Source organism: Vicugna pacos, chromosome 1 (genome assembly GCF_048564905.1).
Source record: "Vicugna pacos chromosome 1, VicPac4, whole genome shotgun sequence".
Lineage (NCBI taxonomy): Eukaryota > Metazoa > Chordata > Mammalia > Artiodactyla > Camelidae > Vicugna > Vicugna pacos.
Window position 1 is genome coordinate 34,861,833 of NC_132987.1, and position 26,048 is coordinate 34,887,880.

Consider the following 26,048-nt stretch of genomic DNA (forward strand, 5'->3'; position numbering starts at 1 on the left):
GTAGAGTCCCTGAGGGGAGGTCCTTGCATAAAGCTGGCAAGTCAGGCTGATGCCGGCAGCCCGGGAGGTTAGTAGTGGGTCTCACAGGAACAGACACTGACTCTGGACTGGGCTTTGCCTACCGAGTGGTAGATGCAGAGCTCAGAGTACTGCAAAAGAACCGGGCCAGAAGATACTGCACTGATTTGGACCACCGATTTGCATCTCATTTCTTCAGACCAAGGAACACTATTTATAAATATATAGGCCATCACGTCCAACAATGGGCAGAAAGATCTCTTCCTCGGAGTAACAGTTTGGTAAAGAATTAGAAAGGGATCAAAACCTGGGCTGTCTAAAATGGAGGGCGGTGATCTAGGCAGGAAGGGCTGGCTTACCTGCCTCCACAAGTGTGTGCTCACCCTCAACATAAGCGGGGCTCAGGGAGTGTTCTCACTCCATAAATTCCTCTGCTGTTCTGAATGTGGGGACAAGGGGGAGGTGAGGATGCTGGTGTGACTATGTTTTTTTCTTTCTTTCCCATATCACCTTTATTTTCCTTTTTCTACCTGGACCATGGCTGCAAATACATTGCTGGAAGCAGGGATGATTCTTGAAAAACAAATGGTTTTAAAATCTTTGTATCAGAATTCCTTAGGGCCTGGTGGGGTGGGTGCTGCTTTCACTCCATCTGGTAATATTGGGGCCAACAGTGAATATAGTTATATTGCCAGTTGGTAGGAAGAACCCACTAACCCTGTACCTATGTGACCCCATCCTATAGAATGGGAGTGGACTGAGAGGGAGGCACTTGGTGGACTCACACTGCTGCCTGTCACCTAGACCAACCCAGTGGCCGAACCTAATGGCCCTTCCAGGTGAAAGGGTTTGGAAACAAACAGAGAGGAGAAATAGCAGTGAACGGTAAATGAACAAATAATTGAGTTATACAATGAGAGAATTCCAGTATTAATGCTTGGAAGGAAGCTCGGAGCAAGAAATGATATTGTCCCTTAGCTCAATTGTACCAAATGCCTGAAAGAGTGAAGTTATACATTGCTGAGACCACTCCTGCTTTTGAATCAGACAAGACAGTCATAAGATATGATGATGGATTGGGTTGGTTATCAGAGACTGGATGGGACCCAAGGCAATGTGTCAGTATCTTTGACTCTTATTTCTCAGGTTACAGCTACCATAACGTGCTGTACTATAATACTGGCATTATTGGAAAGATAATGCCGATATTGATAATCAGGTGTATTGGGAAATTGAGCTCAATGGCTTCCTATCCTTACCGCACATTGACTCCTCCAAATGTCGCTGTATCTGTTACGCTCAGTTAGGTATGTTCCTTTTGACCCCGTAATCAAAGACCAGGGAGTGGCCTAGGAGGTAACAAAGAATGTATCTGGTCTTGGGGAGAGAGGCTGGTACAGAGGTTCCTAAACCCCTGGAATTTCCTGAGTAAAAGGAGTATCTTTGATATGTTAATGACCAGTGCGCTTGCACGTATGTTTGTGTGTGTGCATGTGTGTGTATGTGTATGAAAGAGGGGGCCTAGAGAGCTTCAGGATGAAGGCTAGTCACCAGAAAAACCACATGATTAGAGGGTTAAAATCTACCACCTGACCTCCAGGGAGAGGAAGAGAGCTGGAGATCGAGTTCAGTCACACAGCCAATGATTTAATCAACTGTGCCTCTGTAACAAAGCCCTAGCACAAAATTCAGGACAGCAAGGCCATGGGGAGCTTCTAGCTGGTGAGCACATGGGTGTGCTAGGAGGGTGATGGGTCTGGAAGCTTCTGTTTGCCACTCCCCCAGGCCTCTCCTTTCTCCTAGACTGTAATCTATGCAGCTCTGCCATTTGGCTGTTTCTGAGCTGTATCTTTTATAATAAGATTGTAATAGAAAACGTTTCAGTGAGTTTGGTGAGTCATTCTCGTGAATTATCAAACCTAAAGGGGAATGGGAGGAACCCTCAAATTTGCAGCCAAGCCAGACAGGTGTGGATATCCCGGGGTCCCCACTAGCGACTGGCTACTGAAATAAGGGCAGTCTAGTTGAGGATCTTGTCCTTTAACTAGTGGGACCTACACTAACTCTGGGTGGTGTCAGAATTGAATTGTACGGCACCTAGTTGGTTATTACAGAATTGTTGCTAGAATGCTGACATATTTCATTATATTTTTTGACTTTTTAAATCATAGTAAAATAAACATAATATAAAACTTATCCTTTTAACCATTTTTGTTTTTAAATTTTTTATTGTAATATAACATAGTATAGAAAACTATATATATATAGAGAGAGAGAGACATACAAGTACAACTTATAAGTAAACTGCTCAATCCTATTTCTCAAACTGAATACACTTTTGTATCCAGCATCTGGATGAAGAACATTCTAATATTCCAGAAAAAAAAGAAATATGTTGAAAAGACAGGAATATTTTCATTTAAAAAGACGAGATACATTAATTAAAATGGGGAAAGAGGTAATCACTTTCCTATGCATATATACATACACCCACTCTATAATACATCACTTCCAACAATGGCTTCATGGAAGAATTCTAAGGATTGTGTTAATTTTAAAAAGCTTTTATGGTAATAATTTGAGGATATACTGAATTAAGGCTAGTCAAACAAGTTGATCATTTAAGGAGACTTTCACAAATTCAGACTCTAGGGCCCAGTGCCTGAACATTCTCAAGTCAGAAGACGAAGGAGGAAAATACTTCTTGCCCATTCTAGATGTATTTCTAAAATTATGATAAAATAGAGATAATGAAATTTACCACTTTAACCATTTTCAAGTGTCATTAAGTTCCATGTCATTAAGTACATTCACAATATTGGGCAACAATCACCACCGTCCATTTCCAGAACGCATTCACGCCAGACAGGAAATCTGTACTTACAAACAACAGCTCCCCAGTTCCCCCTCCTGATAGTCCCTGGCAACTACTGTTCTCCTTTCTGTCTCAGTGAACCTGCCTACTCTAGGTACCTCATGTAAGTGGGATCAGACAATTTTTGACCTTTTGTGTTTGGCTTAGTTCACTTAGCATGTACTTTTAAGATTCATCCATGTTGTAGCATGTATCAAATTTTTATTCTTTTTTAAGGCTGAATGATATTCCACTGTGTGTTTATCCATTCATCTGTTGATGAACATCTTTTTTTGTCCACCATTTTGCTATTGTGAACAATGCTGCTATGAACATTGCAAGTTCATATATTTTCATAAATAGTTTATATATATTATAAATATATTTTCATGAATCAATCTTAATTTTTTTTGTTGTATAAACTTTTAGAGCACTTTAAAATTTAGAGGTCAAATAGAAATTAATAATAAGGCATTTTAAAGAATCCAGTGTTTTATTATCAGCATTAATACTTGTTTATACTGAACATTCAAGGATAAAATAATGGACAGAAAACTAGAATGTAAGCATCACTACACAGCTGTATCAGAAGCATATAAGAATGTTTTGCTAATTATTGAACTAAAATATAAAAGATGAAATTACATCAATTATTTTGTGCTTAGTCTTTCTGAATATACTTTTGGTATTAAATACACATTAAATGCTTACACTTAAAGATTCTTTAACAGTGAAAACATGCTTATCCTTGGTTAATCAGAATTAATTTCATAAGGTAAAACTTCTTAAAGGTAAGCATGGCATTTAGTGCTTTAGACCAAAATTCTTGCTGGGCTGGCTGCTTGATGATCGCTCTCGTTCTTTAGTAATTTCCATCTCAATTTTAGCTTTGATTTTCTCCCAGTCTATTAGGAGCTGCAGTAGAAGAAAAGAAGAAACATGCTTATATAGTATATGGCATTTTTGTTTAATCCAAAGTAACCAAGAGTAAACAAAAATAGAATGTATGACTTCCAAAACATTGGAGAAAAAGAGGGCAGGAAAGAAAAGTTAAGAGGAAATAAAGTTCCAAAAAAATAAAATAGCATTAAGAATATTAGACCTAAAAGAACAATTATCACAATAAAAAGCAAAGACTCTCACTGAGATACAACAGACCCAAACCTAGCTATTTATAAAAGGCACATCGCAACAGTCCCATGGAGCCTTATGATTCTGCTCAGGTGCCTCAGGGACAGAAAGAGGTGGACTGCTCTTCTTCAAACAATGAAGAAAATGGTCAGGTTCTGGCCATCAGGCCATGTTTCAAATGGATCCGCTCTTCTCTGCTTATATACTGAGGTTTCCACCAGAAGCCTAGTTAGGAAGAAAGATAGGGAAGCACTTGCTTCCCCAGAGCATACTCTGCAAAGTGGCTCCTTTGCAAGAACTCTTAAAATAATATGAAGACATAGTGATAAGACAATGATGAAATGATATTAGAGGCAGTAGTGGGAAAACAAGGCTGAGAGACACAGAAAAAGAATAATTGAAAAGTGATAATATTTTTATGTTTCCAGCCAACCAACTGACCCCCCACAACCCAGCCCTGCCCCTTCCCTAAATCATTAGACTTGCATTAGGAACAGACTCTGCCCTGAGTTCTAGAAATAATTTCTTTAGGAAAAAGCATTCTACTGTTTTAAAAAGGTCTAGAGATCACTAACTTAGGAATGTGTGTCCTCTCAGGCAAGACATGGGAAAAAGATGGGTCCTAGGTTAAACTAACTCTGATTTACTACGAAATAAACCCAAACTTCTGAGACGGAGCCAAAAGTGAATTAGGTTTTTGCCTCCATGTAGGCGAGCTGAGCAGAATAAGCAGCACTAAAGCAGGCTGAGGCACTGCCTGCTGCTTGAGCGGATTTATCTTAAGTAACTGAGGCTAATTTAACCTTAACAGGACTTCATGCCTCTTTTAGTCTGTGCTGGAAGTAGGTGGAATTAAGTATTCGGTTCTTTTTTTATTCCAATATCCCTTCTCTAAATTTCTGTGAAGTAATTTGTGGATATTTTTGGCCACCTTTTTTAAAGATAACTTTTCCATATACTTGTCTATAATACATAAAATAGATAAATTAAAAGAATCCCTCTTACTCATAGAAGATGAATGTCTGTGCTAAGATGCAAGTGACAGCTCGTCGGAAGGCAGAGCAAACGTTAAGATTATTTTAAAGTCTCATTTTTCAATCAGGCCAGAACTTGATATTTTTTTAATGGCAAAACACTCATCTAAGAAAACATTTGCAAGGACAAAGACAAAGCTTGATGAATGCCTTGGCCTTCTTCCAGCCTTAAATTGGCTTACATATGTTTCTTGAATCTATCACAATAAAACCATATATTGATGATACAAACTGTTGCTTTGCCGCACCAGAAGAGCATCAAGTAGATTGATGACATCTGTATTAGTTACTTGTTACCACGGGTGTCAGCGGACAGTTATCCTACTGAAAATAAATGCTTCACTTGTACTCTGGCATTTGTCCAGTTTTAGAACAATGTTCCGCTCATAATTTAGTCTTTGGAATAGGGTATTTTCAATCATGGGTTTTAGGTAAGGATGTACTCATGACAGCTGTCAAGTGACTTCTAGGCTAAAACACAGCCTTTTCCACTCGAGGCAGTGTTAATACTGTTTGGCACTTCTTATTCTAGTTCCTAGTCAGTCAGTTCTTATTCACAGAGAAGGAATTTCAAAATCATAACAAATGGTTCTCCATCTTCTATCCCATCTCTCTTACACTCAACTGAAAATCAGCTTCCTAATTTATGAAGAATACATTGGCCATGAGGCATGAATTCACTTAATTTCCTTCTCCTTTCACAAGTCAGTACATCTATATCCACCCTTATCTCTCTCCCGTCTGTCTCAGGCCAACTTGATCTCCTCGTCGACTCCTCTAGGACAGCTGCCCTCAATTATTGCCTACCTATTCCAACTTCCTTCTCCTCGATGGCTTCTACTCCTCACCCCTCCCCCCATCCTCTCTCCGTATCAGCTACCACCCTCATTCTTCTTTTCATCCCCCACTCTCCTCCTCCTCCCAGACCACTGTAACATGACTGTTTCCACGACGCTTCAGAAACTTTTCACTACCACCACCACCAAGTGTTTTAATTCCTGCTCCTACATTCCTTCTCTGTATGACTCAGTTACTCCTTCCACAAGTATTCCGCGCTCACCGTTTGCCGAGGATTGTTCTCAGCACAGGGATTCGGCAGTGAACAAAAAAATAAAAATCACTGTCTTCACAGAGAGATAAACAAAGATAAATAATAGTGGTAAAAGTATGGGAAACAGGGGAGGGAGACAATGCCAGGGATAGTGGTGTATTTCAAACAGAGTGAAGATCAGAGAAGGCCTCCCTGAGAAGCTGCTGTGAAGGCCTGAAGGAGATGAGTGAGGGACTCCATGTTGACAGAGGGAAGAAAAAGGCCCTGATGGAGGAGTACTCCCTGGGCCCTGCCGACCACTGCTCTTTGAAAAATCTCTCTCCTTATAGCATTGCTCTCTTCTGGTTTCTGCTCTCTTTCTAAATGTCCTCAGTCTTTTTTTCCCCCTTTTTCTCCTATATTCTTCCCCTAGGTAATTCTTCTTAACTGTTAGTCTTAGAGTTCCAACCAGCTTTTTCATACTTTCCCTAGATTTCATCAACTATACCTGGATGATCATGACCATAAATTTATTTATCTAGCCCCAATTCTTCCTTCATCAATACCCTTCTATATTCACTTTGATATTTCCAACTGCCCACCAGATATCTCCACCTAGATAGGGTCCACCCCACAGAGACTTCAAACTCAGGTATTCAAACTCTAAAGGTCCAAAACTTGTATATTCTCACGTTCCTCTACCAGTCACCCACACTAGAAAAGCTGAAGTTGTTCTCAAGTGCGTGGCCTTACCTCACCATGTCTCTTCCCACCGCCAACCACAATGTTTTACTAATTTTACTGCTGATTTTTTCTTACATTAAATCTACCCTTTCCATCTCCTGGTGAGACTATTATAGGAGCCTCCTAGTCACCACCCTCACCTCCGATCTATCAGAAGTTATCTTTCAAGTCATTCCCTTGACTACAAACCCCCAAGTCTCCTCACTGCCTCTATTACAAAGCCTAGTAAGACTCTTCAATGTCTGGTCCCACCAATATTCCAGCCACCCAGGAACCAGGACCCAGGACCCAGAGCAGTCCCTTTGTACACCTTCACCATTCTTTCAAGATCCCACACATCTGCTCTTATTATTATTTCCTTTAACTGACTGACAAAATCCTACTCAAGATAATTTCGTGGAATAACTAAATAAAACTAAATAAAAACTAAAAATACTAAGAATACAACTTCCAAAGAGGGAAAAAAAGAGATAATTTTGTGGAAAATTCTAAGTCTCCGTTCCTATTCAGGAACTGGGATTTTAAAAGGGAAAATCGATCATGTTACTTCCATTCAATAGCTTTATGATAATCTTAGGATAAATCCAATACACCTAACTTGCCCTATGAAACCCTCAAGTCCATCTCCCTTTTGCTCATTACTCCTTCCCACCTCAGAGCCTTCCCTCTGCTTAGAACATGTCCATCCCCATGCCCCACCCCACCCTCAGTTAGCTTCTACTCTTCATCCTTAGAACTCAGCTCAAACATCATTTGCTTTGCTTAGAAAAATCTCTGCTGATGCCCCCTACCCTAGGTCAGGTTCCCCATTCATAAAGTCGTATGGCACTATGTATACTACCTTCAGGGCAATAATCATAACTGAAACGAACAATTAACTGGATAATTAACTGTCACCTCCATTTGAATATGTTTCATGAGGGTCAATGTCTGCCATGTTTATTATTATAGCCCAAGCACCAAGGAGAATAATTGTCTGCAGGAGGCACTCAATAAATACTGAATGAATAAAAGGTAACTAACTACCCAGCAAATGAGCTACCACTTAACAATCTCATTGGTTTTCACTCTTTTTTTTCCTTTCTTATAGCGCAATGCTTTAAACATTTCCTGGCTCTTCAACGTTCTTCTTGCACGGAGTACGTATTCAATATATTGAATGTATTCCTCAAGTGGATTTTATTTGCCAGACTCATCCGTTACTTTACAAATACTTACTGAACACCATTGTAGACCAAGTACAACGACTCTAACAGTGTTCTTAGGAGACAGGACACTGTTAATGAATCTTGATTTCCATATTTTAAACTAGAAATGCCCAAGTAACATTTCAGGGCTCATAAATATGAGTGTATGTCAAACTTCTCACTTCTTATAAACCTCTGTGTTATGCATTGTGAGCCCATTTGAATTCACCAGATAGCTAGAAAAGATTTCTCGATGTTTTTTTAAAATGAACTTTTTCTAGTCAATTCTTAATTCTGAAACAGAGTTTATACAAATCACAATTTTGGCTAAGATAATTTTTAAGTCAAAGATAATTTTCAGCTTAAAATACTGCTTTGTGATTTCTAGTTAACTTCCAAATTACATTTATGAAGAAGAAAAGTAAGAAAGTAGAACAAAGTGCCATAGGGAGTCACAGCAACTATATCTTTTCAGGATGAAAAGAAAACAAAATATCAGAAAAGGCCTTATTGTTCTGTATCCCACTTGGAACATTTCTGCTACTCTTGTGATATTTTAGTAATAATTGAATACATATAAAATGCAAAAGAAGACAAGAATGTTATATTTCTACTCTCTGAAATATAATTTTCGTGAAGATAAAAAATATACTTTCTATGTCCTTCACCTAATATGAAGATAGTGAAAAAATTATTGATGACAGTGATGATGAAGAGGAAGCAGAGTAGTATTAATCTGCTTAAAATTATATAATAATGCTGTATACCAGAAATTGACACATTGTAATTGACTATACTGCAATAATTTAAAAAAAACCCTAGGGGAAGAAAAAGAAAAAAATTTATATAATAAAGTACATTTAAGATGGTTGCTCATTTGTAACATATTGTCATATTTTCAAAACTGAGACAAAAAAGATTAGGTGACTGGTGATTCTCTGGGCTGCTTAGCACTGCAGTGGTGGTGGCTCTGTCCTATTCTATGGATTAAGAGTGTAGCCCTCAGAGCTCCAAGGGACCCTGAGTTTGTGCTAGTAGTAGACCAAGCCCTCATAGCCCAAACTCCTAAAGGATTCATTTCAGTAGTAAACAGTTCTGAATCAAACAAAAAACAAATTGTGGATCTTCTATAAAATTCTTCTTTTTCTACCAAGAAACCCACAACTTGTGTCTATCCTGGAACCAGATGATGAAGTTGCACCACAGAACTAAGAATGGCCAAAGGCTTCATTACCCTGAAAACTGTTCTGAAGTCCAAAAATGTCAATTGTGATGCTCAATATTCTAAATATGGCCAAGAGATAATGTTGCCTTTAGTAGGTGCCTTCTCTCTACATCTTTTTTCATCTTCCCAAGGTTCCTCTGATATATTCTGCCTCCTAGGATGAATCAGAACATTCCATTTTATTTTGTCCCCAAGGAGAAGCACTCCCACATAGTCTATAAACTCCATGAAGACAGAAGCCGTATCTGATTCAACACCTAGCATAGTGCCTGGCTCAAAGTGAGTACTCATCAACATTTTTTGAATAAATGAATGAATAAAAGGCTAAGGAAATCAACTAGTCCACAGAGCTGGGAGCAAGGCTGGCTCTGTCTTGGGATTAAAAATCTGTTGCATCTGCATGGCTAAAGGTGAGCTCTCTTTCTGCCATCTGAGTCCAGAAGGATCTGGGCAGGTGGTCATGATCATTTTTGCTCTAGGTGGTGGGGCAAACTCTCTTGTGGCTCTCCTTGTGGGCTGATATGTACTAAAATGGCTTGTTCCTAAATGGATTAATAAAATCTGAAATTCTGGTAGGAACTTGAGAGGCAAAGGGTTAGCCTTCTTTGGTTCTAGGCTGTGAAGTCTACCTAGGCTAGGCACCTCTCCAAGTGCAACTTAGCTCCTCAGAATCTGCAAAGTGACAAAGTATCCATTTTCTGGCCAATGCCCTCTGTGCTTATATATTTCCCCTAGAGCAGAAAGGGCAGCTGATGGGAGACAAAATTGAGGAGTTAGAAGCCTTTATCTTAGCCATTTACATTGTTTACCTAAAAATATCAGTTACTCATAAATCAATGGAACAGGATAGAAAGCCCAGAAATAAATTGACACACTTAAGATCAATTAATCTATGACAGAGGAGGTAAGACTATACATTGGAGAAATGACAGTCTCTTCAATAAGTGGTGCTGAGAAAACTGGACAGCTATATGTAAATGAATGAAATTAGAACATTCCCTAAGACCATATGCAAAAATAAACTCAAAATAGATTAAAGACCTTAATGTAAGACTGAATACTCTTAAAAATCCTAGAGGAAAACATAGAACAATCTTTGACATAGGTTGCAGCAACATTTTTTTTGATCCATCCCCTAAAATAAAGAAAATAAAAGCAAAAACAAGCAAATGGGACCTGCTTCAACTTAAAAGCTTTTGTAGAGCAAAGGAAACCATAAACAAAATGAAAAGACAAGCTATGGAATGTGAGAAAATATTTGCAAAAGATGAGACTGACAAGGGATTAATTTCTAAAATACAGAAACAACACATATAGCTTAATAAAATTAAAAAAAAAAACCCAATCAAAAAATCGGCAGAAGACCTAAACAGACATCTCTCCAATGAAGATGTCTAGATGGCCAGCAGGCACATAAAAAGATGCTCAACATCGCTAATTATTAGAGGAATGCAAATCAAAACTACAATGAGGTATCACCTCACACCAGTCAGAATAGCCATAATTAAAAAGTCTACAAATAATAAATGCTGGAGAGGGTGTGGAGAAAAAGGAACCCTTCATACTGTTGATAGGAATGTAAATTGGTACAGCTACTATCGAGAACAGTAGGAGGTTCCTTAAAAAACTAAAAATAGAGTTACCACATGATCCAGCAATCCCACTTCTGGGCATATATCTGGATAAAACTATAACTCAAAAAGATACATGCAACCCCAATGTTCACAGCAGCACTCTTTACAATAGCCAAGACATGGAAGCAACCTTAATGTCCATCAATAGATGAATGGATAAAAGAGATGTGGTGTGTGTGTGTGTGTGTGTGTGTGTGTGTGAGCGCGCGCGCACACGCGCACATACAATGGAATATTACTCAGCCATAAAAATGAAATAATGCCATTTGCAGCAACATGGATGGACCTAGAGATTATCATATTAAGTGAAGTAAATCAGAGAATGACGAATTTCATATAATATCAAAAAAACTTAAATGTGGAATCCAAAATAAATGATACAAATGAACTCATTTACAAACCAGAAATAGACTCATAGACATAGAAAAACTATGGTGACCTAAGGGGGAAGAGGGAGGAGGAAGAGATAAATTGAGAATTTGGGATTAGCATATATACACTACTGTATATAAAACAGATAAACAAGGATGTACTGTATAGCATAGGAAAATATATTCAATATCTTATAATAACCTACAATGGAAAAGAATCTGAAAAAGAATATATATGGATATGTATAATTGAATCACTTTGCTGTACACCAGAAACTAACACAACATTGTAAACCAACTATACTTCAATTAAAAAAATCAGTACCCAACCTTAACATAAATCGAATATTATAAAAACAGACTTGAGTTAATCAAAACATGGCTATAAAAGTCCAGAAAAATGTTTAATAATTATATAGTCAAAATAAGACTGTAATATCAAAAGGCAAGAAGTAATTTTTAAAGAAATTATGGTAAGAATTATTCTAATTTTGTCTCATTAAGATAAATAACATATACTTATAAAGCATACACACTATTATAAAATACTGCATAATACTTACACCTTCTGCATACTGTAGGTATCGTTTATTAGTTTCCTGTTTGCCAAATGTCTCCAAAAACTTTTGACGGTAAGCAAGAACTGTATCAACATGTGTTTTGTATTTTACAGCCAATTCAAGTGCCCTATAAAGAGAAATAAAATAGGTTATCAGCATTGCTGGGTTAGCCTCTAAGGGCAGTAGAGTTTTGGGGTAAGTCCACATTGTTCCCTCCACTCATCCCTCAATATTCCCTACCTTAACCATCTTGCAAATTCCTATTTATACTTCAGGGCCTGGACCAAATATGACCTCTTTTCCTTGACCAGCTCTCCTTGCAGAAATAAACGACCATTATATCTTATCTGTGCTACATAGCATATTATACATATTATTATTACAGCCCTGCTTACAGTGTATTATAATTATTATGAATCTGTTTTTCCACTAACTTACACATTAACTGAAGCTCGGAGATCTGGGTTTAATTTCTCTTTGGTGAATAAACAGAGTGTATGTATGGTAAACGTTCACTGAAAAATTCTCTGAAGTCATAATAAAATTCAAGAATGAACTTTCCCAGTGTAAGTGGTTCGACTATTTTGACCATGTTTCTAAGCCTGTAATGAATTTATTCTGTTCGATATTCAACTAAATACCAATATCATTACATTATTATTACTACAATAAATTAGAAATATTATAAAAATCAAATTTGAGGATAATAAAAATCTAACAAAATGCCTTTTTTCCATTTGGTTCTTAGAAATTAATAGCCATTTAAATTTTATAATCCAATTAATATCTATCTATGTAACTAAGTTATTTAGGGGGGAGGTAATTAGGTATGTATGTATGTATGTATTTATTTATTTATGGAGGTATTGGGGGTTGAACTTAGGACCTTGGGCATGCTAAGCAAGCACTCTACCACTGCCATACCTTCCCCATTTGTAATTAAGTTATTTTTAAGGTAGTATTTTATTTAAACAGCAAACAAGAACTAAATGAATTACTAAAATCAGTGGTATAACACCAAAGACACAAAATCTATATACTGATAATTTGGAGGGAGATGAAAAGATTATTCCTCAGTTCCAGGCCTATTTTTGCATACAGTTTTGGACAGCATCTCAGCCTGCGACCCTGTGCATAACTCATATTAGTTGAAGCAGGAACAATCTGGTGGAGTATAGCTCTCCTACACTGTTCACTGTCATCTTGTCCTAAAGTATGGGAAATAGTCATTATAACAGTCAAAGTACATTATTTCTCAAGTCCTCTTGCTTTCGAATATGACATATGACTTCTGAATAAGCCAGTCATGATTTATCAGAGCCAACTATTATAAACCTGTTGTATTGGACAAAACTGACTACTGACAAGAATTTTTGCAATGTGTGACTCTTTAGTAGGAAAATCTGTTTCATTCCTAGCATATTTTGGTTTGATGTAAACTAGTGACTTCAAAAAGTATTTTAGATATTCTGCATGTATTAATTGACAATTGATAGACAATTTAGAGAGATCTTACAGACTTATTAAGAAATTACGAATGTCAGCCGTGTATAATACAAATGATAATGCCAAAGTTCAGTACAACTTCTTACAAAAATATATTGGTATAAACAACAGTGCTAAATCCAAGGGTCAATATTTGCTACCCATCACAAACTCCTCACAAAGTTCCCTCATTCCTCTGTGATTTTAAGTCTTTCAGAGAAAAAGAAGATACACAGAAAAAGATGTAGGGGGACTAGAAGATAGAGGAACAAAAGTTGAAAACAAGGGAAGGTAAAACATTTCATAGAGGCTCAAAAGATAAGAAATGGAAGTAAGGATGCCTTCATTCTTCTAGCCCTCTCCCATAGCCTGCCCCTGTGTATCCCTAAGGCTCTGATTCCTGTGGTGCATGTGTGAGTGGAGACTCTGATGAACCACCTCTTTGGCACCTTAGAAGTTCCATTTCCCATTCTTTCTTTGTGACTGTACATGATGGAGGAAGGAGCTCTTGATTATACAAAACTAGAAATGTTCTAAGTAGAGAATACATTAGCATCCATTCTGGGTTGGGGTTTTCAAAAATTCCAAAGAGATACCTTATTATGGGACATCAATACATTTTAATTACATAGAAAGGCTAGAATATGATGTCTAATCCTGCATTTAGATATTAGATAATAAGTATTATCTATTATTAGTAGTATAAAATATATATTAATTATCTGACTGAAGAGCAATGGAAAGGAAAGGAAAACACTCAAATGATATGTACTATTTTAAATGTTCTCTAAAAGCACACACTGGGCAAAAAAAGTTTCTCTACCACATTTAGGAGGGAATTCACTCCAAATTATATAAGAGTTGTGGGGACAGTATGTCTCTAGCTTTAAAATGGTTATTTGGCAAGCAAACAAATGTAACATTAGATTATGGGGCTGGAAAAAATCCATGTATCCTATCTGATTTTAAATAGAAGGAAGTTATATAAAAAGATGTTATAACTTCAAAGTACAATTTTTTGCATAACTTGAATGAAACAAAATCACTTTATATAACTGGTATAAGTAGAGAAACTATTTTTATTAATATTTACATAAAGGATCAATATGCATGCTTGGAGTTTCTCATTTCTTAACTTTAATTTTTGAAAAAAGACTACCACCAAATGTCCAATGTGACTGTCAAGCAGATAACTTGTGTATCTACAGCTCTTCAACAGCTGCATCTTATTAGGTTGCAGGCAATTTTCAAATTCAAATATAAATGAGAGAAGCACAAACCAGCAAGACTATGCTTCTCAAACAGAATAACACATATTAACAAAGTAAAATCTGTTCCCTTCTAAAGGATTCAAACAAATGGGGAATACAGAAATTCAGGGATCATAAAGCAATCTAACACATTAGTCATCTGATATTTAAATTCTATCCTTCTAGAGTTCTGGAAGGATAGAATCAGAATATCACCATAATTGTGGTAGCTCACAGTGAAAAACATGTGACAATGAATATATGTATGTTCATGTATAACTGAAAAATTGTGTTCTACACTGGAATTTGACACCACATTGTAAAATGACTATAACTCAGTAAAAAAATGTTAAAAAAAAAGAATATCACCATAATTGATTAAAGGATCTGGGCAATGACTATCAATGGCTGCTAACATCACAAAAGATAGACAATTAGACAACCAGTTATTATGCAAATATACATAACACCAATTCTGACAGATCCTTAACAAAAAGAAAAAAAAATTAAACCTAAATCTAATCAAGTTTCTACCTTCAACACCAATTCACAGCTAATTCAGGGGGGAGAGAGACATGTTAAATGACACCACAAAGATGAAATCAACCAAGTCCAGACTATGAGAAGTTTTACAGGCCCAGTTCCGGCAATGGCAAAATTGCAAGAAACATAAAAAAGAACTAGGAGAACCTACAGAGTAAAGGAAACTTAACAATGTATCAACCAATCACAATGTATGGATCTTTTTCGGATCCTGACTCAAACAAATAAAAAAAAGCATTTATGAGACAATTGGAGAACTAAGAACCTTGAATACAATTACTTGTTAACTTTTTAAAGTGTGATCATGATATTGTAGCTGGATTTTTAAAAAATTTGAGATACATAGTGAGATACATAGATAAAATGATATCAGTGGCATCTGTTTTCAAAAAATCATGGGGAGTAGAGATTATTCACAAATTGATAACTTTTAAAGCTGAGTGATGGGGATACTGTTCTATTTTTGTATATGTTTGAAATTTTCTATAAATGAATACTTTCAAAATTCCATCTTTTTTGATCCCTCCTGATCTCTTTTGCTGAATCCTCCTCTTCAACCAGACCATAACATGTTGACTATCAAGAGAAATCTGCCTGCTGCCCTCTTTTCTTTTTCATTCTTTAAATTCCTGTAGGTAATCTTAGCCATACTCATGGCCTCAATTACTCCAAAGGCTGATAATTTCCTCAGTAGCTTTCCCTCAATGTCTAGGACCTCTTCTGAAATTCACACCTATATATCCCACTCCCTGCAGGACCTCATGAACTGGATAGATAAAGGTAATTAAAACTCAACAAATCCAAATTGTCAGACAGCTTAATCACCACCCCCTCTTCTCCCCACATAAAAAAATTGACCATTTAGTACAGATCTACACAGATCTGTGTAGTGGTCTACACAGTTAATATAACCAAGCAGGACCCTATTGTCATTGGTGACCACCTGATATCTGTAATGGTGTTTGTAACTGCTTAACTGTATAATGGTTTAAAGGGTTTTTTTCAGGCTCTTGCTGACCAGGGTTAGGCTGGAGATGAGGAGGCTTGGGTGGTCCACCCAACCCCCTTGTGGTGCTGTGTGCAGAGATCATGCTCAGTGCCCTGCTCTTGCCCCCCATGCCTTCCTCTTGCCCCTCCCCATGCCTTCCTCTTGCCCCTTCCCATGCCTTCCTCTTGACCTCAGTGCCCTCCTCTTGACCCTGACACCTCAGAAATAGCAATTGGGTGTTTTGTGCATCTTGTTGTTCATAACTCGCCCTAACTGCACATTTGTACTTATTTTTAGCCCTTTATGGTTTCCTTGTATCCTGTTGTTCAAAGTGCAGCTCTCAGCCTATAGCAAAAGGTTCCAGGCCTCAGCCTGCCTAAAATGCTAGAATTATTTATCAACCTGACTATAAACTGCACAAGTTTTTCTCTAGACCACCTTTCCACAAACTCTCTTTCTAAGCACCCTTTGTTCTAGGCACAAGGATATTAGAAAAGTCCCAAAGCCGGAAGTGAGCTTCATACCCAGCAGAGGGAAGGGGACCACTGCATCTGCAAAAATAAGAACAACTTTGCAACAATCTGTTACCCTGTATGCCATCTCTATGGAACCTAGCTCCACCCCTTGAACTTCTGTACTTTTACTATGAAACCCCCCTGCCTTCTCTCCCCAGCAGGCTCACAGTCTTAGAAGCATTAGCCCACTATGACCTCCTTTGCCTGGCAAAGAAATAAAGCTGTCTTTTTCTACTTCATCTAAAACTCTGTCCTTGAGTCTTAATTCAGTAAATGGAGAACGGAGGCTGTGTTTTGGCAACAATACCAAATGTGGGCTTACCCTGCTGCTAAAAGACACAGACAAATTCAAGCTCTGCCAGACTTTCCTGGAATATACACGACACACAAAATTAAAAAACAGGAAAAAAAAACAAACAAAAAAACAAAACCCCAAAACACTATTTGATAATACAAACCAGTTCTGGAAGTCTTACTTTATGAGAACGATTACTTACTCACTCCCAGGAGAAAAAGTAAATACATGTGGAGAAAAAAATCAGATCTTTTTAAAAGACCACCATCTACACAAATAGGCATGCAAGAAGTCTATTAATTAATTAATCAACCAATCCCATAATTATATCATTCATTCTATGTTTGAATATGTTTGCAGATAGGGATTATTCTACTCTCTAAGCAGGCCATTCTTTGAATTATGTTGTTATAAATTGATTCTTACATTGGGTCCAAATATCCATCCCTCTTACCTTTAATTTTTATATTAGCCATATCATTTAGAATCAAAATTGTCATCACAGAACATTGTTGGTTTTGTTCATTGCTGTCTCCTCAATGCCTAAAACCTGACACACTACAGACACTCAATAAATAAAGAATGAACAATATCTACCACTTATTGAAGGTTTATTATGTGGCAGGCAGTATGCTAAGAGATTCTCACACACTCTTTTACTTAATCCTGACAACAAACAAGTGGTTTTTGTTATTATCACCATTTTAAACATAAGGAAACTAAGGCTTACAGAGCCTCAGTAACCTATCCAAAATCACAGAGTTAGTAAGTGCAGAACTAGAAATCAAACCTACGTCTGATTCCAAGGACCCTAATCCTAACCACTACATTTGTCCTTGTCCCATTCAGCAGCCCTTTTGAACAAGTCATTAAAAATGACTAGACATTTCACTAAAAGACTGTAATTGTTGTTGTTTTAAGGAAATCTCCATGTAATATCTAAATAAGTATGGCAGACACTCAATAAATATTTGCTGAATGAATGAATATGCAATAGGAACAAATATTTCAACTGGTTTCAGAAATATCTGTCAAATTTATAAATGAAGACAATACATAAAAGTTTCTTAAGAGTTTTTTAGCAATTATAATCACATCTGCTGATGATTTTAAGTCATTTCTTATCCAGTCCTTGATATTTATGCTTAAAGTGATGGGAAATTATGGGTTTCATTTAAATGAGTCAGGGATCAAGAATAATATGATCAGCTTTCCGTTGTGAAAAGATCATTAAGACTACCGTGTGAAGAATGGATAGGCAAAGGACAAAGTAGATGCAGAGAGATCAGTGATGATGTTATACCAAGAAAAACGTGGATCAGCTTAGACAAGGGGGCTGGGAGTGAAGAAGCAGACAAGTGTCAGAGGTATCTGGGAGAGAATATGGTTAGTTATTGGGGTTGTGGGGAAGGAAGGTAAGGAAAATGTCAAAAGTAACTCCTAAATTTCCAGCTTGGGGCAGACTGAAAAGATAAGATAGATTATCTTTGGAAGAGAACCAAGTTTATGAGAAAATAAATGTAAATTTGAACTCAAAACAAATAAGACATCCAATGAAAATGTTGAGTAGGCAGGTGGATAACTGGGTTCTGGAAGCAAATACAGGCAGGACAGAGCGGGAAGAGAGATGCATATCTGGGAGTCTTAAGTGTGTAAATAGTAATCTGAACCCTTGAACAATGCTCCTCGACCTTTATCAACTTATCAAGCAGGTGTATAAGTCTACCAGCATTTGACCAACCCATTGAATCATAGTCTGGATGAAAAGCAAGAAGCACAAGAAAAGGAGATGCCAGGTAGATAGGAGGAACAGAGGAGCACCCAGTGTTTGTTCTTTTTCCCCATTACATCCTCTTTGCTTCTTTTCTTTTCCCTCTCCCTGAGAGCTAATATCTTAAGGCAAGGTCATCTGATGAAAATTGGAGAGAAGGGAAGAAGAGCACAGAGAGCAGGATGTAAAGATAGTAAGGAGGATTTGAAGTTAACAGCAGAGAATAAGTATGGTCACATGACATCAGTCTCAAAGGAACAGGGTTTTTACAAGAGAAGTAAAGATGTGGGGGGCAAAAAGGACACCAACTGCATTCACATCCAGACATAAGGAATGTAGCGTTGGAGAGAATAAACTGACTCCATTTGAGAGGACTGGTAGGGAAGGAATGTCCTCTGGAAAGAGGTGATTTTCACTTAGGTCAAGGAGATACAGGAAATGTTCAGAGGGCTGTGTCACAGGCTATCAGTAGAAGCCATCAGAGGCAAATTGCTTCATTGTCCTGCTTGGACACTTACGCACTATGTATCTACATCCAATGTTTGCAGAGGAAGTACACTGCAAAATGATTAAAAGTATTGCATGAAGATTAAGAACATGAATATTAAGTACCTACTATGTATAGATAATATAAGATGTCCTTTGAGAAGTGTACAGTCTGAAAGGGGGAAAATGATATATTTACGAACATAAATAATGAAAGAGATAAACAGCAATCCAATAAAACAGTGTAAGTAGTGGTACCAGCAGTACATATTTAATTGTTTGGTGATACTAAGAAATACAGGTCCCCTGATATTGGAAGGCTCAGGTTCAAATCTTTTATCTGCTGCTTATTTATGAGTAACCCTCAACCTCCTCATTTGTAAAATGTTGTAATGACCAAATAGATGATACATGAAAATTGTTTAATCCAATTTCTGACATGTCATAAGCACTCAATAAACAGTAGCGTCACTATTATTAATGACAATAAAATGGAATTCCTAAGTTGGTTGTAAGCTCTTTAAAATAAAATTTGTTTAAGTGTTTGTTATATTGTACGGTGTTCAGAGTGCTATATAAATAGTAATGTCTAACATTTATCAACGTATTTTCTCAAAAATATTGGTTGAAAATATGCTGTAAGCACTATTCTTCTCTATTTCTTATGGAACTCATAGCTCTGTAATGATATATACAGTTTTCTGTTAGTTATTTAATATAGAGTTTAAAAAATATTATTCATACTGTCTCTTTCCAAACTAGTTTAAAATTTATGAATTATGAATAAACTGAAGACAAGGATAATGGCCTATTCATGTTCGTAGAACTAAAAACATCTTTCATGATTCTTCGCAGAGGTAAACAATGACAATGAATTTGTGTAAATAAAAGATAGAAACAGAGTGGCTTAATTGTATGAAGAGCATAGCTTATTACTGTATAAATTAGATTTATCTTTAGAGAATTATGATACAAATGTTTACAAATCAGAAATAGACTCACAGACATAGAAAACAAACCATCGTTACCAAGAGGGGGATACATTAGGATTTTGGGATTAACAGATACACACTACTACATATAAAATAGATAAACAACAAGGACCTACTGTAAGTACAGGAAACTATATTCAATATCTTGTAATAACCTATGATGGAAAAGAATCTGAAAAAGAATATATATATAACTGAATCACTTTGCTGTACACCTGAAACTAATTCAATTTTGTAAGTCAAATATACTTCAATACAAAATTAATTAATTTAAATAAAGGGAGAACATAGTATGTCCATGACAAAAGTAACTATATGCCATTTTTGTTACTTCTGTTCAAGGGGAAGGATATCTATAAAAATTCTAATCTAAGGGAATTACTAGTAAGGGGCCTATAATTGAAATATTTATGGGTTAATTTTGAGTCCAGAGAGAGACAAAGATGATGAAAGACATTTTGAACCTGGAAAAATCAACATGCCAACTTTATAACATATAACTTCAGATGTATATAAGCCCTACAGCCTTGTTCACTGAGAGATACATACCTGCAAGAATGAGCAAAGAAACCTAATATGTCATACAGAAGACCAGTCTGCCACTCAGTCTCAGAAAGCTATCTGTCCCAAGGCCTAACCTAGCTGGGAAGGTTACTGACCACTGCTTGTTACAATTCTTTTCTTATTTCTTTCTTAGCTTCACAAATCTCTCTTGGCTCCTCTCTCCACCTGTATGTCTGCTTTATCCCAATCTTTCAGTGGATTTCTCTTTTTTCATCCATCCCATAAATGCAGGTGATGTCTTACCACTCCACAATTTCCCTGGCAATTGTACCCATTCTCTAGTTCAACCACCATCCATCTGCTGATGACTCCTAAATCTACATGTCTAGTTCAAATCTTTCTTGAGCTTCAGGTTCAATAATCAGCTATTATCACATATCTCTTCATGTATCTATCACATATCACAAATATTTCAAATCCAACATCCCTTCCAAATCTGCTAATATTCGTACTACCATCTATCCAGTTACTGAAATCAGAAATTTTGGAGACATCCTAGACTCTCTTTTCTTCTTCAGACACAACTTCTAATCAATCACAATTCAGAAAAGGCAAAAATCTTTAACGACAAACTACTCACAAATATAAATATAAATTTGAATAAATTCTTCTATGATGTTAGGAAACTATTAAGTACAGTGGAAAATGTAATTTACTAAGTGGTATATAGAAGAATACATTAAGACCAATCGGGTTTTGGAATTGATGAAAAACATTTATTACCTTTCCCAATTGTAGAGATTAATATTGATCTGAATTGCTTGATAAACAAGGCCAGCCTGCAGAAGTACCATTTCAGCCTCCTGTATGTTCCCACTAAACATTAATATGTGGGCCATTTTTGATTCTTTAGATGGAAGATCTTTTATAGAATTGATGTATTGAACCTTATCAATCTAAAAAAAAGAAAAATATATCAGAAGGGGATAGTGATAGCAATGTAATAAATTATGATAAGAAAAACACACAAACATATACACATAAGTAAACATTATTTACTTCACCAATTGCTGCGTAGGCTATTTCTGCAGTAGTCATATCTCGATTAGCAACTGCCATGGCAGCTAGGCAAGCCCACATAGTTTGCTCCTAAGGTGAAATATGAGAACAATTATTTTAACTACATGGCTGAACTGCCTTAAAATAAACAGTGAGTTTAAGTTATATTTTAATGAAAAAATTAAAAATTACTCAGTATGGCACTGAAAAAACCAATAATTTAATAAATTAATGACGCAGAAATTTAATTGTAGCTACTTTGTTAAAATATATTAATAACACATAGAGATCTGTTTTGAATAAAAATTTTTGAAACTGTTCGTTTCTAATTATCAAAGGTTTATTTTTGAACTTACGGCGTACTTTTATGATAGCTCAAGGTTACAAGCCCTCCGGTCTTTTTGATGAGATGTCAAAAAATGCAACTTACAGAGAACCAGAGAAATAGTGAAGTTCTTGACAATGCTGACAGAGCAGTAAGGAAAACCATCTAAAAGTCCTTGCACAAAAATGTATCCGAAGGGATGCTAACGAATATAAAAAATTTAAAAGTTCTTTGATCAAATATACTTGGAAAACACTGGATTCAAGCAAGTTGGGAAATGCTGATCTAAAGTAAAGGTTCTTAACCTTAGCTGTACAAATCATCAGAGGAGCTTAAAAAATATGTCCAGGCCTCACCCCAGATCTAATAAATTAGAATCTATGTTGGGGTTAAGAACTTGGAAATCTGACTTTAGGAAAAAAAACTACACACTTAAATTATAGCTTCTTCAGAGAATGAATCACACAGCAACATCTATCTTGCTGTATCACTCATGTCTTCACCTATTAAAAAAAAGATGTGATCCCATTTACAATTTTTCTACACCTTAGCTCATATTATTTCTCATTTTGCACAAAGACGTTGTATACACAATATATACACAAATATGGGTCTGAAATGTAAAGTACCTTAACAAAGCGACAGAGTCTTACGGCGTCTTCCCATTTCGAACTGCTTACATACTCGTGGAGAATAGCAGGATATGGTGATATGCTGATGTGAATCAGTGAGCCGTCAGCTCTTCTTATAGTTACCTGATTTCTGACAAAACTCACAATATGGGGATTTTTACTGAATTCACTGTTGAAAAAAGGCAAAGTATAATTTATATTCTGAGCAAAATTTTTCATATATATTAAATTTGGGGAGCCGACCCCTCCCCAGACATACCTCCAAAATATACCCCCAAAAAGTTAATTCCAGTGAGAATGTATATATTCAAAAAACATTTGACTCTAACTTGCTCTATACATTTAGAGCAAAATATAAAATATTTTAACGTGGCAAAAATTATTACATATTTGAGAACATGGTCTAAAAGTATTTGAAATTATCTTTTTTTCCCTAAGTCTTAAGGTAAATCACACAAATAATTAATTTACCTTCAGCTTTCAAAAGTGTAAACATCAAAAATTAAGCTGATTCCAAGATTATTTTCTCATAATAACAAGAGGTGAACTTTAAGATACTAACTTCTCCTCTTTAGCTTAAATTTTTTTTACATGATGCCTATCTAGTTTTGCTAATATTATAGGCTTGAATATTAAAAAATGAACTCAAAATAGATTTTAAACTTAAGCTAAGATTTGGAATTGAGAAATCTTGGTATTCCTAGGTTGTCAAGAGTGAGAGATCTCCTTGCTATTTCTTAGAGAATTTAGGACTATAAATGCATTTGATTTTCTGAAACATATAACATAAAAAAAACTTTTCAGTAACCTTATATATACTTTTTTTATATTTAATATTAACCTAAAAATTCAATTCTAGAGAGATACATATTCCTGAAAGTCTCAAGGTAAATGATAATCTGGGACACAGTAAATATTGTCACCAAGTTGTGTATCACAGAAGAATCTTGAGTGCCTATATAAAAATCACTAAACCACATTGAAAAAAAACTACCTGAGTTACCATTAAACAACAGTAAGATTGAAAATTATATTCACATAAGGAAAATCATATTCATATAAGGAATAAACAAATAAATTTAATAATATTATATGACACTTTCAACTTGATTCCATCACTTAAATCTCATCAAACTAGCTCTTTAGCTGAACATTTTATTTAGCTGACAAAGTAAAGTGAAAGATACACTGCAGGACTGAAATTAGAGGCAAAAACACGACACCATTAATTTTATTTACCATAATAAACAACCCTATGCAGTAAAATGTTACCTTGCATCTCTTTCATGTAATGTTTTAGGCAAAATGTCTCTGTCCACATAAACCGTATTGGGGTAATACCACACTGTAAATCGAGTATCTTGAAGTCCACAAAGGATATTGCATGTATCATTCCATGCCAAAGTATGCACCATTGTTCCTTATTTTAAAAAGAATATTAATGTACTATTAGTTCCACTAAATAAATATTAAAAATATAGCTTTAAAATCAGGTGATATACAAGACCCCAACTAACTGCTGGTAGGCATGACTATTTTCTGATTATATAGTGGTGAAAACGTGTAAAAATTCACATAAAAATATTTGAATATTTTACCCAGAGCTATTATATTTTTAATTCACAAGTCTTTCTTTCACTGCCAAGTTAGCTTTAGCAGCTACAGACTTGCTATTGCAATGGCAGTTAAGTAGGTAAGAAATGTTAAGAGACCAAAACATTATTCATAGATTCATTCAAGCAAGTAAGCTATTTAGTATAATATATGACAGAGTAAAGAAAATTGAAAGTAATTAAAATTTTAAATGTATTACAATTATTTTACCAAGTTTGACAATTTGTTCTTCCTTCCCAAATCGTTTCACTGAAGTAATATAGAGATCTCTATTTTTATCAATGAAAGCAATTTTTCTATCATTGGTAAGTCCCTTTTGATCCAGAGCAATTTCCAAAATTTCATTCTAAAATTTAAAAAAATGAAAATATTGGATTAGTTTTAGTGCTTGACATTAGATCATTTTAATTGTTTAATTACAAGAACATTTATTTATTTAAAGGTCAATTACAAGGGACAGGGTATAGCTCAGTGGTAGAGTGCATGCTTAACATGTATGAGGTCCTCGATTCAATCCCCAGTGCCTCCATTAACAAATAAATAAATAAACCTAATTATGCCCCACCGAAAATTCTTTAGAAAGATCAGTTATATATCACTCATCTACTTATAATGATAAAATATTCCTGTTTTAAATTTAAAGTTATTACTCATATACTAATGATCCAAAAGCTAAAGTGTAGTTTTTTTTTATTTGCAAGGGAAAGATGCCCACTAAAACACTATAAAATAATATATATTTTGAAACTCTGTAAGCTGAGACATACTTTCAGTTGTCCTCCTGTCCTATCTTTGGAAGACAGAGTGAAAGGGTGAGGCAAGTCTGGGTCACATGAGAAGTCTACTTTGATTAATAAATTCCTCACACCAAAATTTACTCTAAGTGGATTGACTCTATTTTAAAGATTCGTAAGAGTAGATTTGTGAAAACATCTTGTTTTTAGAGCTTTAAATTTTATAGATTCTTTCACATTCACTTCCTATGAAATAGGAAAGAATCTTGAGATGTAGGTATTATACTTGGTTTCTGGATGAGAAGATGGAGATCCATAGCCAGTAAGCGATTTTGCTCAGAAAAAGCTGGTAATAAGCATATCTAGAATTTAAAACCCAGACTTCTGACTGCAAGATTAGTGCTCTGTCCACAACAACAAAGTATTTCTGGCATACTGTACTAATCTATTCTACTGTTATACTACCTAGTGAAACCCATTTCCTTATAACTTGGAAATGGTTCAGTATGGATTTATTTCAATTCAGACCAAGAGGAATTTATTTACTGCTTACTGTGTCTAAAGACTTGCTAGGATCTGTGAATTCAGAATTGTGACACATCACCGAGTTATTGCATCTATTACATCACCTTTAAAAACAGAACAAAACAGACATATTCCCTTATCCAAGTTGATGGATCAAGATAAGCCATATACTAGTTCATAATACCTTTTTACAAAAATACTTCTCTTCCTTGGAATACTGTAATTTGTATTTTAAGAAAAAATAATTTTGTTCTATGTACATCAAGATATGGGTGAAATAAAACCCTAGGCATTTTCAAAATGTAAACCTTTCAGAGAAACTGCTCTTTACAACAAAGAATTGCTTATCATCACCATCAAAAGTACCTAGTTTATATTTTTAAAAACTGTTAAAAAGATATAATCCTCCTCTCTAAGAAATACAAAATCAAAGATAGACAGTAATGATAATGTCTTTTATGTACAGATAGTAGGGAGAAGTTTCCTCCTTCTATTCGCTCCTGATTCAGCAGGGCTCCCGGATCTCCCTTGGTCCCATCCTA

The 26,048-nt window shown here is 35.7% G+C and overlaps 1 protein-coding gene across 6 annotated transcripts in view; it reads right to left on the bottom strand.

The window, feature by feature from the left end:
- Positions 1 to 2,253: 2,253 nt before the first annotated feature.
- IFT80 (intraflagellar transport 80) overlaps positions 2,254 to 26,048 on the bottom strand; it is a 101,935-nt gene continuing 78,140 nt past the window's right edge. For 5 of the 6 annotated variants that reach the window (XM_072960156.1, XM_072960162.1, XM_072960151.1 and 2 more), the window contains 7 exons: positions 24,458 to 24,593; positions 23,906 to 24,053; positions 22,631 to 22,802; positions 21,677 to 21,766; positions 21,401 to 21,573; positions 11,792 to 11,915; positions 2,255 to 3,787 (listed from right to left, as the gene is read on the bottom strand). In XM_072960156.1, the coding sequence (XP_072816257.1) occupies positions 3,677 to 3,787; positions 11,792 to 11,915; positions 21,401 to 21,573; positions 21,677 to 21,766; positions 22,631 to 22,802; positions 23,906 to 24,053; positions 24,458 to 24,593 (954 nt within the window). In that variant the 3' untranslated portion in view covers positions 2,255 to 3,676. Of the gene's footprint in view, positions 3,788 to 11,791; positions 11,916 to 21,400; positions 21,574 to 21,676; positions 21,767 to 22,630; positions 22,803 to 23,905; positions 24,054 to 24,457; positions 24,594 to 26,048 lie in introns of all 6 variants that reach the window. The other variant, XM_072960165.1, reaches the window with a different exon arrangement.